Source organism: Malus domestica, chromosome 14 (genome assembly GCF_042453785.1).
Source record: "Malus domestica chromosome 14, GDT2T_hap1".
NCBI classification, from domain to species: Eukaryota; Viridiplantae; Streptophyta; class Magnoliopsida; order Rosales; family Rosaceae; genus Malus; species Malus domestica.
In genome coordinates, this window is record NC_091674.1 from 29075905 (window position 1) to 29094879 (window position 18975).

An 18975-nucleotide genomic window follows, 5' to 3' on the forward strand; every position below is an offset into this window, starting at 1 on the left:
ACCGGCAATGTAAGACCTGTCTAAATTCAACAAACGAGCTTTAATAGCTCTTCTATTTTTTTCTGGGTTAATAATTGACGAGAATATAATTGATACCAGAAGCAATATATTATTGGTGCTCAATCAATTGCCGGTTCCCCTTCATCTCATAAATAAGATGTTGATTTCATTGTTCTTATAGTGCGGACCAGCCAAACACATTGAAAAACAACAAGATGTGACAGAAGACCCATGGATAAACCCCTGATGTTGCAAGGATGTTTGCTTAAATTAAGCAAGTATAGCATAGATAGATTCTAAATTATCAAAGTTAAATTATTTGCGAGGCATGATTAAATACTTTAATCTAGATAGGGCCAACCTAAACACTGAGGTGCTGCACTGCAAATTTTGTTTACCGACTTTGTACAACTACAATGTTTACAATACATAAGATTTGGCATAACCTAGCTAATTGTGGTAGAAATTCTAAAATAATTACAATTGTAAACTTAATAAGTACACACAAAAAAAAAAAAACCCTAAATAAGGAGAAAAATCCAAAGATGAATATTCTACTCTAACTTTGTTAGGTAGACGAAGATAAACATTATTTTCTTACCATTACGTTGCATATCTAGAATTGTAAAAAGGACTATGCTTTTGCGTTGGCCATAAAAGATCATAAGAAAAATTTTATTCGAACGCATGTAACTTCACTCTACACCTAATTTAAACTTAAAATATAAATTGTCTTTTTTTACCCTATTGCATAATTATCATCAAATACAAAATGAAATTAACAATAATACTAAAATGTATCAATAAACTCACACTCAATAAGCAAACTTTACCATCACGCAACATTTATTCTACACCCTCATAAAGAAAAAAAAAATCTTTTTGACAGATGGGTGGTGATTTTTAAGTTTTGAATCGTTCAACTAAGGTATTAATAATTGATTTATGCACCTTTTTTTTCATCTGATTTCAAGTGGATTTTATTTTATTTATTTATTTTTTTTAGTGTTGAGCGTATTGCCTGCAAAAAAGGTCTTGTTAGTCCAAGTATGTGTGTAAAACAAACGAAAGGAAAAATGGATTATGCCAATCAAGTTTTTTCATTTGATTTTAAGTTTTTTTAGCGTTTAGGAGTGTAAGGCTCTAGCCGTGCGATTTTCCATGGTTGTTGATAAGTGTAGACATATGATGGATGAAGCAATGGCTGCTGCCATGTCAGCATATATGGTTGGGAATGGTTGCTGCCATGTCAACCTATGTGGTTGAGTAGTTGTAATTGGATGTAGGTGGTTAGAATCTGATAGTTAGGATCTATTAACTAGATAAGGAAGGGTAGTTTAGTCTTTAAGAAATGTTACTCTATAAAGCTTTGTAATCACACTTTACAATTAATTCATTCAATACAATCAGCACTTTTCTTCTTATCTTTCAGACCTTTCTATTTTCTCTGTAATTTCCTTTTCTGTAAATCTTCATACACAGTTCTTCATTTTCTTCATCTTTACAATGTAGTGAACAGTTGTAGCCGTGCATTTTTGTTTTTGTAATGCCTACGAAACTGTTCAGTTAGAGAGAGACTACAATATGTGAGTGATGAATTAGCCACATAAGCAAACAAGCATATTACCTTTTTTGAATAATCACTCACATATTGTGGTAAACATAATTCATTTGACTGCTCCCTTTACACCTTGAATGAGTAGCAGAACATTTATTTTGGTTTTTTATTTTCTAAATGGGTGTAAAGATAATTTACTTATTGAATTGAGTTTGTGAAGGTAATTTAAGTAATAAACAATTCCCATAAAATTTCTCAAAATTATATTAGATAGAATTTACCAGAAAAAGAAAGTTCCTCTATTAAACAAACCCAGTATGACCATATATGTGGAAGGAAGACCAAACTCAGGCACATACACCATTTCATTTGACTCCCGAGGGATCATATATATATGGCACAAATGGTTAACAAGGTTGTTAGTTTTTTCATGCATATATTCTTTTCTCGATCGCCACTTCTTTTTTTTTTGTTAAGAAGTTGTTGGTTTTCTCAAACCGAATCAAACCCTAATTATAATGAATTCTCCATATAGCTTTCTTCATATAACGTAAAACAGTAGAATGTTAAATGTTTGGTTACTTTAACAACGTTGGATGAACATGGATATTCATGGACATTCAACTGTGTTAGAGACTTGGATTATCTCGATAGGAAGCAACAGTATAAAACTTCAGTTTTTCTTTCGACATTTCAAGTTATTTAATTGAAAATAAATTGCAAACATTTCAAAATAATGAAAACTGAAAGTGTTATCAAACTGACTCTCAAATAGTCATTTTATAATGCTTATCCACCTAAGAAACTCTCATATCTCGTGTCTCATATATGTTTCTTTTCTCTCATCGTGTAATAATGAGATAGATAAAGAAAAATGGTTGTGACACATAACATATGCAAGTTTTTGTCCATCAAGCTATGCTACTCAAAGTTTGATTAAACTCGAGTACTTTTTTTTGGGTAACATAAGGCGGGGTGGATCAACTTAAAGAATTATTACAAATAGTTCTAGTCTTAGGGATTCTCATAATATCATCAAATAACTGAGTTGATCCAATCAAATCAGAAAAAATCTCGAGTATTTAGTTGTTTCTTTAAAAGTAAATCGCACTTTTACTTTAAAAGTTGGACATATGAATGGATTTGCCTAGTCTAATTTCTCTCTCGTAGCAAGCCATTATTGAAAAAACTAAATTGGCATGAATAGGTAGTCTCTAACTTAGAAGAGTGTTTGAGAAAATTTGGGTAAAAAAGGACTTTAAAAGTTGTTTTAGCTCGTCTACCGAAGGCACTTATAACTGAAGAAACAGGTGGCCTTACTTAAACATTAGGTATTGTATATATCTGACATAATTTGAGTGCTTCCCAGTTAGGAGTCGACACGCATTCATCCAACCAAAAGCATGTACCTGTTGCTTGACGTCCGCTAGGCAATACAAGGTAACCTAGAGGCCTAGACATTGTACAGTATTTACTATTTACCAAAATATGAGTACAAGAATGTTTAGCTTATCGTCGTGCTTGCTCACGTATGAAATCCGAAAAGTATGAGTTTCCTGTTAAATTTATAATTTAATACTTTAGAGTCAAGAATCGAATCAACTATATAGAATCGAAAAATGGTGAGTCTCTTTTAAAAGTTAATAATTAAATACTTAAAAAACAAATCAACTAAAAGGCCAGTCGGTCGGATTCTTTTTCCTTAATTTCTCTACTTTTAAATTATTATATTTTTGGTAAAATCTACTTTTAAATTTTTTGATTCCTTCGTTCTCCAATTTTTGCTAAAAGAAAGAAAATTTATTTCGGAAAAAAATGAAAAAAGTAAATAAAAAATAGATGATGCAGTGGAAAAGCTGGACCATAGAGTGAAACCAGGCAAAACCCTCGTACGTATGGATGGATGGATATACGATACACAGAACACAAGGATATTTAATACATGTTTGTATAGTGAACACTATAGCTTGTAGCTACAGGAAAGATAAAACCAAACACCAATGCAAACACCCTTTTTTCAAGGGTTTCCATTTTCTTCATGTTACCCTCATCTTTTTATCCCTTTTGGTATACCCTAAACACACAGCCTCCTGAAAGAAAGTTTGTCTACCTCTGATCTTAACCAAGTAGAGAGAGAGAGAGAGAGAGAGAGAGAGAGAGAGAGAGAGATGGGCAGAGGCAGAGTTGAGCTGAAGAGGATAGAGAATAAAATTAACAGGCAAGTGACTTTTGCCAAAAGAAGAAATGGGCTGCTCAAGAAAGCTTATGAGCTCTCAGTTCTCTGCGATGCTGAGGTTGCCCTCATTATTTTCTCTAGCCGTGGCAAGCTCTATGAATTCTGTAGCAGTTTCAGGTATATATATATATATATATAAATATATCTCTGTCTCTCTTTTTCGGCACACTGAAAAATTTCTATACATTTTTTAATGTTAAAGATGCATTTATTTTACTTTGGATTTACGTATTTGATGAATGTCTGTGGCCTTTTTATTTTATGCCAGTGGCTGTAATGAGCAAAAATAAGTGGGTTTTCCCTCATTTTCTTTCTTCTTCTTGATTTATTCAGCTCAGATGTTGATCCGTTCCAAGTAATCATTTTAAGCAAGAAGATGCTCTCTTAATTATCGTTTTTTCTCATAATTAAAGATCTAAACTCTTTTAATTTCTCATCTTTCTTAATTTTATTTCTTTGTAGAACACTTTTTGCTCTTGGATTTGTGTACATTATGGTAAAAGATAATTCATTAGGTTTTGAAACAATTGATGAATCAAATTTACTGGGTTGTTTGGAGGTTCACAATCTTAATTTTCCTATATTTCTAAATTGATCTTAGTTTGATCTTTATATTTAATTAGTTTTAAACACTAATTTTCCCAAATTTAAGGAAATGGAGTTTGTAAATCTAATTAATATTGTTAAGTTGTGAAATTGTTAACCTATCGATATATATATGAAACGCTTAAAGTTTCCTAAAATTTAAAAATTTTGATTTCGCTTTTAGTATTTGCTGCTTATAATATGTAGGATTCAGCTAATTTAAACAACTTTCCTGAATTGTGAACCATTTTGTAGATAGAATTGGTTTATTGTTTTTTTTTTTTTTAACTATTTTTATATGTGTGTATTTTCTTTACTCTTTTAAAACCAACAAGATGAACACTTTGATTCATGGTGTTTTCCTGAAAAAACCAATTGACAAGAAACTTACAGATTCTTTGATCATTTCATTGTCGCCAGTCGAACTTTTATTTTTTAATGGGAGAGACCAGTAATACCCCGGTCACTGTTATGATTCGGTGCAGGTTAATTTGATGTTTGATATTTTGTGAGTCATTATTGGGTTGAGTTCACTTTGCTGGTTTAGGTCCATTCATTCACCGATTATCCACATCTGTTTTTTTGTTATCTTTTTATCAAATTTTACTCTATTTTAAAATTAAATATAAGAACTAAATATTGTTTCTCCTTGTTCCTGCTCCAAATTCGTATCTTAAAATTTTCTTATATCTCCATCACATATTAACTGTATTAACTAATTTATGTTGCTGGTACTATATATATATATATATATATATATACTAGTATGAATTTATAAATGTATAGAAGATGAAAATTCTTTGAACTATTTTCATGGATGATAGGAAGACTAATTTTTATTTATTTTTGTAGATACCTTTATCAGAGGTTATCAACTTATGATATAGGTGTCATATAATGACGTATAGGTATCAAAGCTAGAAAGCACATGTAGTAGAAAATTCCAATTTAAAGTATCAAAATTGTTAGCAATATCAACTTTTACGTCCACGTTACCACCAAAAGCCCTTTTGTCCATAATATCGAACCTTAATGAAACCAGCCCAATGCAATTAAAAAATACGTTTACCTTTCAAAGATGCTTTTCAAGAAGGAGAAGTAATGCGAGTGGCAATAGAGCCAAGCAGATATACAAGAATTTTAGGAATAATTTTGAACAGAAATGATGCTTATAGTTTCTGTCATCAGTGCTCAAGTAATTTGCATATTTTTCCTTCTTTTGTTTAATTACTCGTCTACGATTCATAGTGATATGTATTGGCTAATTGTTTACAACATTACACTGAAAGTACTTTGCAGACATTATGTTTCTATATATAGTTTTAAGTATTATATCTGGTTTCAAATTAATGGACATGAAGTCAAGATTTACTAGAAATATGCCCAGCTAATTTTGTGTTCCAAACTTCTTTTTAAGTAATATAAGAGGTGCCATCCTTTATTTTAGGGTTCCAAGCAAGCAACTAACAATAAACATACATGAAACTGAAAACTCAGAGGTTCTCGTTTTTAATGTAGAACTAATCCAAGTCGCTTTAAGCCAATATATATACGAGGTATACTGACAGACAACTTAGCACTGGATAGTAGCTCGTTCATGTTATCTCAACTGTTAAATGGTGTTGAACATTGTATTATGGATTCATTCAGTTTAGCAAATGTGTGTGTTTGTTGAGATTTAGAAGATTTGTTCGAGGAATTTTCTGTTGATTGTAATTATTAAATTAAACTGGTTAGGGGTTGAAGGACGGGGAATTTTCTGTTGATTGTAATTATTAAATTAAACTGGTTAGCAAGGGTCTGATACCTTCTAATTTTTAGGAGAGGAAAGAAAGTAGGCTCCAATAGTATGTCAAACACTAAGTTGTTAGAGATAGAATCTCACATAAATGGATGATGGACTTTGTACGAACTTATAAGTAAGCTGGACTACTCATCATATTGTTATTGGTTAATTTTATGATGGAACCTCAACTTTCTTCATGGTATATGAGCATTTTGTTCCATGTGCAAAGCTCAATGGTCATACGTGGTCCACGTCACCTTGATTGTGTTGTCCATGTGTTAGGTTTGAAAATTCGCCACACATTAGGGGCATATTGGGATAGAATTCCACATTGATGGGAGGATAAACCTTGCGTGGGTTTATAAGTAAGTTGGATTATTCCCTAAATTACGAATTAGTTTTATGTTGAAATCTCAACTTTGATGACCAGCCCTAAGAATTTTGGTTCTCTAACCGTGATAAACAAGAAAGGAGTAATTACAGCCACAATAATGGTCCAATGACCAAACCCTATTTATAGTTCAACTCGCCTAGTCTTTTCATCACCTTTTGGTTTAGACTCCAATTTTTTTTATATAATGGATTGCTTAGTTTGAAATTGGTAAATTTTAAGACTTACTCCAAGGGTTGAAATTGGTCTACGAAAATATGTGTTTACACATCTAAAAGTTAATATTTTTAAATTTTTTGCTCTCTTCTTCCGAATCTACATGTTTTATTAATTGTGGATTCAATGATCTATTAATTATTCTAAAAGTTTCCAATCCTTTTATTTTTTATTTTTTGTGGTTAAAAATGTGATCTTATTGTGATTTCCAATTGTTCATCTTAGCATGATGAAAACGCTTGAAAAGTACCAAAGTTGCAGTTATGGTTCCCTGGAAGCCAACCTACCAGCCAACGAGACCCAGGTAGCTCCTTAAGCTGGAGTACCATATTATGAGAACCAAAACAATCCAACTTTATCGAATAATTTCAATCAGTATTCGTTTGCGTGTATAATATTAAATTTTGTTGATTCGAGAAACCTAGCTAGAAACTGTTGATCTAATGACAAAATTGTATTTAATTTGTCCCCAAGCAGAACAGCTATCAGGACTATTTGATGTTGAAGGCAAGAGTTGAGGTCCTCCAACAATCTCAAAGGTATCACAGTTTGAATGCATAATTTTCATTAAGTAATTTTTCTCAGCTTCCAACTTATTGGTTTGAGGTGAATGTTTTGTGGCCTATATCGTGAAGAAAGTTGAGGTTCTACTATAAAACCAATAGAAATATGGAGAGCAATCTAACCTCTTATAAGTTCTTGTAAAGTTTATCCTTTTATCGATGTGTGACTCTTTTACCTTCATATCCTCACACATCGTTCTACTCCAATGAGCTAATATTACCTAATCCTCTATTTTACGTAAAATTAAGTAGATTGATGATTTTTTTTAATTACTATTAGCCTTAAAGTGAGGGGAAACAGTTTGAAACTATTACAATAATTTAGGATGCAGATTGATGACATTCTTGAATTAACTAATATTGCAGAAACCTTCTTGGGGAAGATTTGTCCCACCTGAACACAAAGGAGCTTGAGCATCTTGAGCATCAATTGGAGACCTCTTTGAAGCAAATTAGGTCAAGAAAGGTAATTAATTAATTAACTCAAAGAGTTTTGGTTTCACCTACTGAAGCATGTTCATGCATGAAACCCTAATTTGTATTTCATAAATAAGGATTACAAATTTAGAAAGAATCATGTATTACTAATTAGTCCTTTTGAAAACTCCTGGCTTAACCCGGACAAACCTGGCCCTTCGCTCCTTGAGCCATATGTGCTTTTATGTGGATAGACTGAGGCATATAAATTTTATAGGTTATCTTCCTATATATGATTAGAATACTAGCTAGAATTTTTCATTCCAACTTACACTTCATTGTTATGCATTTTCAAGAGACCGAAATAATTTTCTGATAATTTCTTTTTGCCACTTGTTATTGATCAGACTCAGTTTATTCTCGATCAGCTTTCTGATCTTCAAAACAGGGTAAGTCATTAACTAATCTCGTTTTTGCATTGATCGATACTCTTCTACAATATACACAAGCATGATATCGCCTTTCTACGTGTGTGTGTGTGTGTGTGTGTGTGTATTTCATATCTGGCCTTGCCTCTTGCTCCTGAGCAGGAACAGATGCTAGTTGAAGCTAACAAAGCCTTGAAGAGGAAGGTAAACAAACAAAGCCTTGCATGAATATGAATTATTCATCAAATTTGTTTAAGGTTGAAACCCTTCAGCATTTTTCCCCAAGTGTTTATATACATGTGTGTATAATTAAACGTACAGCTGGAAGAAACAAGTGTGCAAGCTCCAGAAGGAATGGCATGGGAAGCTGCTGGCCATGGCCCCAACAACATTCAGCAAACTCGGCTTCCTTCCCACTCAGAAGCCTTCTTCCATCCCTTGGAAGGAAACAACTCCAGTTCCCAAATTGGGTAACAAATTTCACCTAAAAAATTAACCGCATTAATTATTTTTGTATTAATCAACAACACTTACTTTTGAAACTTATTTATGATAACGTCCCTGCAACTTAAGCGTTGTCTCACTTAACCTTTGAAACTCAAATTGTGTTATTTAAAGAGTTAAGTGACACAATTTAAATTTAGAAGGATAAAGTGAATAAGTAAGCCTTCTTTTTAACCAATCTTTTCCTTTCTCTCTTTTTCTGACTACTTTGCATAAACTCACTGGTTATGCAGATACACCCATATGGGTTCAGATAATGAAATGAATGTTGGAAATCCGGGCCAGTATGTTAATGGATATATTCCTGGGTGGATGCTTTGACTTTGATTATGCATATAATATCCATCGTGACATATAATATACATATACATATACATATACATATATATATATATGTATATGTATGGAATAAAATTAGCAAGGGATCATGTTGATCAAGCTTGTATATTATTTTCTGTTATGATCTTATAATTCTATGCAACTTGTAATGATTCTTGAAACAATAAGAATAATATATATATATATATATAAGTTTTGTAAGTTGAATTAATGTCATTGAAAAACTTCTATGAAATGTATGAGACCAATTTGTATATATACAGGTTTACAATCCTTCTTTCTTTTTCTTTTTTTATTTCGTCAAACAATAGCTTTATTAGATTAGATGTTAGATGGTCTTTTAGCCAAAATAGTTCCTGAAATTTGCCTAACTCCTCACTATGGTCCCTAATATTTGAAATCAATAGAAGTAGTCTTTGAGATTGTCCACCATCAATATTTAATCATTTTGGTCATTTGGTAAAAAATTATGTTAAATAAGGATCAAAATGATAAAATTACCCTTAATATGGTAAACAATATGCCAAAATGATTTGACAAAAATTGAGGGTATTTTTATCATTTTATCCTTAATTTATAGAGATTTTTCACAAAATGAACAAAATGATTGATTGTGGACAAACTCAAGGACCAATTCTATAGATTTCCATTATCAGAGACCAAAGTGAGGAGTTATTCAAATCTCAGGAACCATTTTTGCTAAAAAGTCATTTTAGATTAAAGAGCCAACGAGTTCGAATTCAAGTCGCGATACAAAGGCAACTCCTTTCTACCATTTTGATAAGAGGCCACTTGCTTATATCTTAAATTTGTCAATCCTTTTTATCACAGTTTGTATCTCGAATTTGTAACTTGCTACCATTTATTTATTTATTTTGCATTACTGACACAAAACAAACGCATGAGTACCCATTGTCCTTATGAAACATTGCACAAGATCATAATTTGGTTGTACTCTTTTCACTACAGCGAAAAAGTTCTCAAAAGGTTCAAATCTTTCTTTCACGGTGATCAAAACAATGACGTGTATAGACAACCAAATAATGAGAAACCTTGGGCCTGGGCTCCCAGACTTACTTGTGGGCCCAAAGATTTTGAGAATGCTTTACCCAGTGGTAAAATTAAACTATTGGTCCTCTCATTGCTCTCAGCCAGGAAAAATTAACTACGGTATGAGGTATCCGGTATCCACTGATATTCTAAAATGATATTTTTGAACAGGATTTTGCCCTCCCTAATGACCCCACATCAGTTATTGTTACCTACTTAAAAGATGGCTTTAGGTGGATATGATTTCCTTCATAAAGCCCCATTGAACACATGTTTTTTTTTTTCATTAAGAACCTCCTCCTCAGGGTTGAAAAAAGCTTATTGTTGATGGGTGTCGTTAGGGGGTGGCCAATTTCATTGAGAACCTCAAAAACGCATTGAGGGCATGGGTCTCTAGTTTTTGTGCTAATTAATCTTGGTCAAGGTGAGAATCTATGTGTTGAAGTTTAAAGTGTTTTTATTGGGCTGCAACTTGCGTGGAATAATAAACTAAGAATATTATAGTGGAATCGGATTCTGCACTTGCAATACAATTGATTTTAAGTGCTAAAATAGATAATCATCCTATGGGAAATTTGGTATTGAATTGTCGTGCTCTTATGCACAATGCACCAAAGCTAGTCTTGTGAATTTGACATATTTACTGTGAAAAGAATTTGTTGTTGATGATTTGTCTCGTTTGGGTTTATCGTGCAGTTTGGGTCTAGTCTTTTTTGAGCAAGCTCCTCCTTCTTGTCGTCGATTATTAGTTGCATATATCGCTAATGTTTAGTGGCCTAGTAGTATTTTTATGTAATCTGTCTTTTCTTTCGGGTTTATGCCTCTGTGAGTCTTTCCGGCCTTCAGAATAGATGGATAACCGTGACTTACCACTAGTTGTCCCATTTTTTTTTTTTCGTGCAAGGATATATTTTTACACTAAGAGAGGGAGTTCGGCTAAGCCACACAATAGGCAACCTAATTTAGTATCAAATTCGTCATTCATGAGATTCAAACCTAATATCTCTCACTTACAAATAAAGAGGAATACCATCAAACTGTAATAGTGAATCCCAATTGTCCTCCTTTTAAAAAGAAAGAAAAAGAGAATTCGTGGGCCATAGAATACAATTTTTTAGCTCTAAGCAATAACATAATATTAAGAAGCAAACAACAAAAAACTTAATATATTAAGAAGATCCGCGAGCCAACCTCATTATTTGAAATTCCGAACAAAAAAATCTCAAGTTTAAAATTCCCAATTTCTAATGGTGCATTGGAACCATAATTTATTCTTTTTTCATGGGTGGGAAACACAATTTTCAACACAACTATTTGGTTTTATTTTTAATTAGGAGACAACTTATTTGTCCAGCTTCTTACTTAAAAGACAATGAAGACATTTCCCTTTCGGATACTCCAATAACCTTCAACCGTCGATATCGACATAAAATTAATTTGGATCCCTTCGTTAACAAAAGTGCATGTCTCTTTGGTCAAACTAATACAACCAAATAGTTGAGAAGATGGCCATTTATCTTCCTATCAAAAAAAAGGACATGTCATGTATCAATCCATCAACTTGTAATTTGACCCTGTCTTAAGTCACAATTACACTGATGTGATTTGATAGGGGAAAATGATAAGCATATACTCATGGGGAAATTACTTTTGTGTACTAATTTTCTTGTACACTCATATTTATTTATAATTTATTTCTTATAAATAAATATAAGGAAAACTAATGAAAATGGTTTGAAAATTTTAAGTTTTAATGATAAGGACAAAATAAAGGGTAAAGTGAATAGTAGCAGGTTTGACTTTTTAGTGTAAAAATATGGTTTTTTTTTTTAGTAAACAGTACCGTAGACTTTTCGTTAAAACTCTCATAAATATAAGTATGTGAGGATAAAAATGTGTAGAAATCATTAAATTTTGAATAATTCTGTTATTGATATACGCATAACATATGTTACAGTACTACATGTGGCTGCAATCCAATGATCAGGCTCCTTATAGTTCTCCCAACACGAGATTCAGCAATCACTTTAACTTGCAAATCTCGTTTCAAATTTAGAAAGAATATGTCATTTGAGAAACTATGGGTTGGTATATATACGGCCTCATAGTATAATCAATCCACTTATATTATAGTATCGATCCAATTATGCCAGGTGTTTGTGTTTCAAGAGAAATTTTTTAGTGTGAGCGAAACATGGGGTGATACATTACGTCACGTGTTACTATATAAATAATGGAATATGTGTATTAAAAAGTATATAACTTAAAAAATAAAATTTCCCAAAACTTATATAAAAACACATGATGTACCATATGTGTTTCTGTCACAATAAAAAATTTCTCGTGTTTCACCCCGCAAAAGTAGTTTTTCATGTTAAACTAGTTTTTCATATATTGTGAAGGCAGCAGCATGCAGCTGTTACCAGGTTTTAGGTTTTGGAGTTGTACTGCTTTTATTTTATTTCCTTTTCCAGTCAGAATCTTGTTCTCACCTGAATCGGCCAATCAAGAAGGGGTCAGAAGAAAATAAAACGACAAGATACCTAACCTTTTGGGTGCAAATTGGGTTGAGCCAAAGCCCACGTGAAAAAGAAACCCTAATTTAATTAATCGACTGTTGAATGTTGGCAGAGAAAGAGAGGGCCACAGAGGGCAGAGACCAAAACAAAGCCAGAAACACACATAAAAACACATGTGCAACACCTTCCCCACTGATCATATTTTTACTTCTCTTCAGGTTATTGTTTAAGTACGTGCTTACTCGATTTTTGCCATGGCAGAAAAGGGTTCACCAAAATAGTAACATCTTTGCGATGCATGTGTGTCTCTCTGTTGGTATTTTACAGTGAAAACAGGACTACACCAGAACAATCAACACTATATCACAGATTCCTATTTCGGAGAGGTTAATTATTACTTTACCCAACAAAATGCAATATTAATAAATAATATACATAGTTGAGTATGATATAGAAAAAATAAGGCTAATTATATTAACACCCCACAAATTGTTGAATAAACCCCACAAACTTAATACACCCCACATTTGCTTTTCCACTTAAAAATTATCTTAATACACCCCACTTACTTTCCCATAATACCCCCACACCCCACATTCTTAATATACATCTTATATTTTGTACATACACCCCACATTTTCTTTACACCCCACATTTTTTCAAATCTTATAACAGTCATTTTTAATTTTCAGAGATTGAATCTAACCATATGAACACTAAAAGATGAATATGAATATAGAAGTTTAAATAATGCAGCAAACGCAAGATTAAATAATTATCGATGTCATCGAAATCACTAAAACAATGAAGTCTTACCTCATGTGAAGCTCCTGAAACATCGATTTCGTGTTCCATTCGTCAAAAACAATTTTTCTTAATCAATATGTTTGATAGGTGAGAAGATAAATAATACGCTAAAAGTGATTTGGGATGTATTTATAAATCTTTAATTTTTTTTAGGGAGACTTTGGATGCGGTCCCTAGTTATGAATATTCTTTGATTGAAACCTTGTTGGTTTTTAATTTTTGATCGAGGTCCCTGAAATTAATGTGATAATTTATTTCTATGTATGTTACTATATTTTTAAATTAAAAATTAGAAATTTTAGTTGTTTATATAAATGAAATTTTAAATAAAAAAAACCATAATTTGTGGGATTAAAAATATTAAAAAATAAATATACTATTGTGTGTGTGTATATATATATATATATATATATATATATAAACATGGTTACATTCATCAAAATTAACCAAAAAATTTATTGTATCAAAACATGGGTACATTCTTCAAAATCACAATAAAAAAGAAGAATAAGATATTAGGCTTAATAACATTAGTAAATTTCTTCGATTAAACTTGACATGGATACATTTTAAAATCAAAGAAAAAAGAATTTACCCATATAAGTATAAAAATGGAATAGAAAAAAATTGAATAGATTTTATATAAAAAAGGGTACATTTTACATATAACAAATTGGTATATTTAAGAATGAGTACATTTTAAGATTAAAAAGTTTTACCTGAATGGGTACATATAATTAGCATGGGTACATTTAGCAAAATAAAAAGTGCAAATACAAAAAAAATATATGGGGTACAAATACAAATAAACTTTAAAAAAATATGGGCACAAAAAGAAATTAATATATGGGTACAAATTAAAACTGAAAAGAAAATTGGTACAAGTTAAAAACGAATTACAAATTAAAAATGGGTACAAACTAAAACTAAAAATATATGACAAAAAATTTAGACATAAATATAAATATACTAATTGTAACATTTTTAACATTAAATGAATATATTTAGAAATAAAAAATATTTATTATTGAAATAATTAATGATGTTATTAATACCCAAGGATCTTGATCCAAATTTGAAAATGAATAAGATTTTAATCAATGAAGTAGTAAAATGAAGGATAAGAATCTAATTTTTTTTTTTTAAAAACCTAATAAGGTCAAAATTGTCATTACATAGTAGAGTAAATAAGTCATTTAATATTAAATTTTAATGTGAGGTGCATTCAACATTTTGTGGGGTGTTAATATAAAAACCCAAAAATAATTCAAAACCATTTTTTTTCCTGCTTGCAAAGCCCTCATGAAGAAGTTGCATTTACCAGGAACGTTAAAATGATAGTAAATCTAACATTACGTATTTTAAGTTTCTTAAATAATATTGCATGATTTGTTTGAAATATTATCATGTTGACGTTCTTGTTTCATAGAAGTCCCTCCCATTCTCTTGAGAATTCATTGTTATTTTGGAAAGCAATGAAGTTTTTGGCAGATGTGCTAATTTTGGTGCAATGAATAGTAGTTTTACGTGGTGGGACTTGGTACCTGATTTTGCTAATGGGTCCGTGTCGGGCTTCCATTCTTCCGTTCGAGATCATGAGGAGCAAATTGTTGTTGCGGAGGTAGATACTAGCAGCGAAACTTAAGCAGCAAAATTATGGAAAATCAATTTCAGGTGACCGAAGCTGAAGAATTCTTAAACTAGAATATATGGTTTTCGTTAATTGTTTTTAGCGGGTATTGGCCTAGTCCCCCCGCTTGTTTTACTTTTCCTTTTTTCTTCATATTATTAATAAAATCTAATAGAGAGGGGACGGGCTGGGGTTTTTTGGGTACAATGGTCTTTTCTCCTTTGGGGGAGGTTGGTGCCTTGCACATGACTGTTGAATATCTAATCTCGCCTAATCCGTCTCTACAAAAAAAAAATGAAAATTTTTTTTTGAGTACTTCCATATGGGTAAATAATTTTCACACACTTCTCATCTACACATCCTGATCATTTGAAGTGTTTTTTTTCTTTAGAATTTACTTGTATTTTAACTAAAGATTAGTTTCAAGATCATTTTATCGAAAATGCTTTCAGCGTTGCTAAACACACTTTCAAATAAGCCAAAAAAATAAGCATTAATGTGCATAATTAGACAAAAATAATGTGAAAATCATTTCCTCAGTTTAGGCTTTGCTAAAACAAATAAAAAAGGTCAAAGCTAGCTGTTAGTAATGGGTCATCAAAACCTTTTTGAACCCCGCCAATGAAATAGTCAATTTTTTTAGCACGTTTGTTATATAGTCGAATCAGTTATCGCTCTTCCTTTTTGTTTCTAGGCAAGAGAATCTCTCACTTTCAAAATTTTTACTATTTTATTAACTTTAAACTAATATCTTCATATGACATGATTAGTTCTAATCAAATTTATAATGATGGTAATTATGTAGACGTGCATATTCCAAGTCATGGACAAAGAATTGTTTTTCCAAGTCAACTCACGGGTTGTAACTAAAGATGGCAAGTCATAGTCCAAATTTTAAGGCTATCTCTAGTTACGGAGGACTAAATTTTGTTCCTCTTCATATTTATTATTATTTTTGGCCAAATTTTTTGGTACTACATGTTGCCTGCCATCAAGTTAAAACTTAGTATGGTTCTTTCAGCTCTATTCCTTTAGCTTTTTGGTTGGAGACTGATTTTGTCAACGTCAATTTTAAAGCTAAATGTGACCTATAATCCTTAGTGAAGAGGACCTAAGCACAGCTTAAATATTGTATGACATAAAAAAAAATTATTGTTTCACCAAATATAGTAAATAAAATAGATTTATAAATTTTTGTAGTTACGATTACACTATAACTCCCTAAGATTTTTTTTTTTAGTACATCGATATTTTTACACTAGGGGAGTGGGGAGTTCGGCTAACCCACACAATGGGCAACCTAATTTGGTATCGAATTCGCCATCCACGAGATTCGAACCTAAGACCTCTCACTTCCAAGTGAAGAGAAATATTACCATACCATAGTACTAAATGGCCCCTGAGATTTATTATATTTTCACAAAAAACCTCACGTTTGAGAAATAACACTAACACCCTTTGAGATTTTAATTTACTTTTATATCACCCCCTCAAAGATAAATTTACCCTTACAACTAATTACATAAAATTAAAAACTTTATAATAAATAGAAAATCAAGACAAATTAAAAGGTTCGCATTAAACATAAAACAGTAAAAGAAAAGAAATTAAAAAAAATAAACCCTAGCATCTTCTTCCCTATCTCTTCTTGTTTTTTATTGTCGGCAATACAAACCAAAAGCTAGTTTGACTATCCATTTTCAGCATCCATCGACACATATTGTTGCTCCCCAGTAACCTCTCCTAAAATGCCTTGCGAGTGGGCCAGCAACATTTCTCTATCTTTTTAGTGCTCTTTCTAAGCCATGTCTTCAACAAAAAGAAAACATATCTCAATTGCAGCCAGTGATTCTCCGTCTTGTTTATTCTTGTTATTTTTGTTGCTCTTTTGATTTTCGCGTGCATGTAAAGGATCAACTATAATGACCAGAATTCACCATCAAATTAGGTGTCATTGTAGATCATCTCCATCAATCCAATCACACTAAGAGCAATCATACAATTTTAGCCTTCTTAAAACAAAAATGTTAAGGATACTCTTTTAAAGTAAGATTGTTCATGAATTCTCTGCAACCTCATGTTTTTTATACTATATTTTATAATGTTGATCCGTGAATTGACATTAAATTGTAAGAGTCCATGATGTTGCCCACTTGAGAGTCTCTTTAGCATTTCCTTTTTAAGGTGATGCTAGGGAGATAAATTTTGTAAACTAAATGATATGAAAGTTGCCGGTTAAATTATAACCTAAGTGTTGAATAACGTGTTTATTTCTTATTGGTGCGCAATACATTTTGTCAAAATACGGTAAACCTTAGGGGATGAGGATCCTCTCCGGATCCTCTTTGTGGAAATCCTAGGGATCCTCACATCCTAATCATTCATCGTATATCGTACGGTCAATTTTCTTCAAGTATTATTTGTGTTTAATTTGTAAATAAAAAAATTAAATGAGTTTTGACCGCACGATGTACGATTAATGTCTAAGATGTGAGGATCCCTAAATCTCTGCCATTTAGATTCAGATAGAATCCAAATCAAACCTTAAGGAGTGTCAATGTAATTATCCTGCATATTTTACCTGACCTTGATTTCCTTTGAATTTTGGAATATGTGCAAAACTTCAGCTAGAATAGCATATATTCCCACGTGTTTTTTCTCAAACAAGATTTTTTCATAATCGTTATTAAAAAGGATGTGTGTACTATTCACACATATTTTTTTTATTTTTCGCATACATATTTTTATACTTTTCACATACATATCTCAATTTTAAATATAGAATCGCATGAATAGAAAAATATCAAACGACAAAAGGTAACAAAAGATGTGTACATAACATCATCTTTATTACTCATCTTTATTACAATTCATATACATGACCTGTTTATTCGCTCTTCTGTGGTTGTTATCGTAACGAAATATTATATTATTACAATTAAAAGTAGAAAACATATAGGAGCCAGTCATATTAGGACACCTAAGTTATCTGGCGACAAAAGAAAGATGAGAACAAAATCATCATGGTGACACTGTGGTAGTGGTACCACTACCACAAAGGATCATCAACACCTTGTGGTGGTTACTCTTTTGGGATAAATGCTTTGGATATTTTACAAACGGCAGGGCTCTTTACCTTTTATTAACTCATCACTTTACACCATAAAACTCAATTTTCGCTTTATTCTAATCGATCTCTATCTATTCAATAAATTACACTGACATAGAAGGGTAATAAAGTAGGAAACTTTAACCAAAAGCTCCTAGTACTGTTTATTTTAACGAAAAATCATATTTTTACACTAAAAAATCAATATTTATATTATTCACTTTACCTTTTATTTTGTACTTATCACCAAAACTCAAAGTTTTCAAACAATTTTGATTAGTTTTCTAATAAAGTAATTTCATTCTAAGTGTCAGTACCATTCTCTTTGGTGACGTGGCAATAAAAATAAAAAAATAATAAACCCACCTCCTCCGCGTGCCCACTCTTCCCCTCCCCACTCCACTTACAATCACGAAATATTTTTCTAAATAGTCAAAATTGGACCTTTATTTTCAAAAATATCAGTTTTTATATATAAAAAAAAGCATATATAGCCAAAAATGAACTTCAAAAGACTTAAATACCCTCATCGCATATGAGCTCGTGGGATTTTTTCTCTCCGTACCTAGTAATTGTTCAATTCACGTATATATGCAGATTGTTGTAAAATCGACGGTGGGTGCAGTGGAATAAATGAAACAAGACACAAAATTTACGAGGTTCCTCTACAGTCAGTGTGACTGGAGTACGTCCTCGGGGCAGCAGTGGTGCTTTCATTATAATCTGAAATAATAGGAGTACAAAGATAACCCTCTCTATTATCTCATCTCATCTTCCTCTATTCTCTCTCTTCCTCTTCCTTCCTTCCTCTCTTTCTTTCCCGTGAACTCCCCTCAC

The 18975-nt window shown here is 31.8% G+C and overlaps 1 protein-coding gene across 2 annotated transcripts in view; it reads left to right on the forward strand.

Annotated features, from left to right (window-relative positions):
• MADS7 (MADS-box protein CMB1-like) overlaps positions 1–9279 on the forward strand; it is a 28880-nt gene extending 19601 nt beyond the window's left edge. Inside the window, 8 exon segments of one of the 2 annotated variants that reach the window (NM_001294087.1) lie at positions 3686–3911; positions 6998–7076; positions 7250–7311; positions 7702–7801; positions 8160–8201; positions 8343–8384; positions 8502–8650; positions 8918–9214. In NM_001294087.1, the coding sequence (NP_001281016.1) occupies positions 3727–3911; positions 6998–7076; positions 7250–7311; positions 7702–7801; positions 8160–8201; positions 8343–8384; positions 8502–8650; positions 8918–9005 (747 nt within the window). In that variant the 5' untranslated portion in view covers positions 3686–3726 and the 3' untranslated portion in view covers positions 9006–9214. 2 annotated transcript variants of the gene reach the window in all.
• Positions 9280–18975: the final 9696 nt, after the last annotated feature.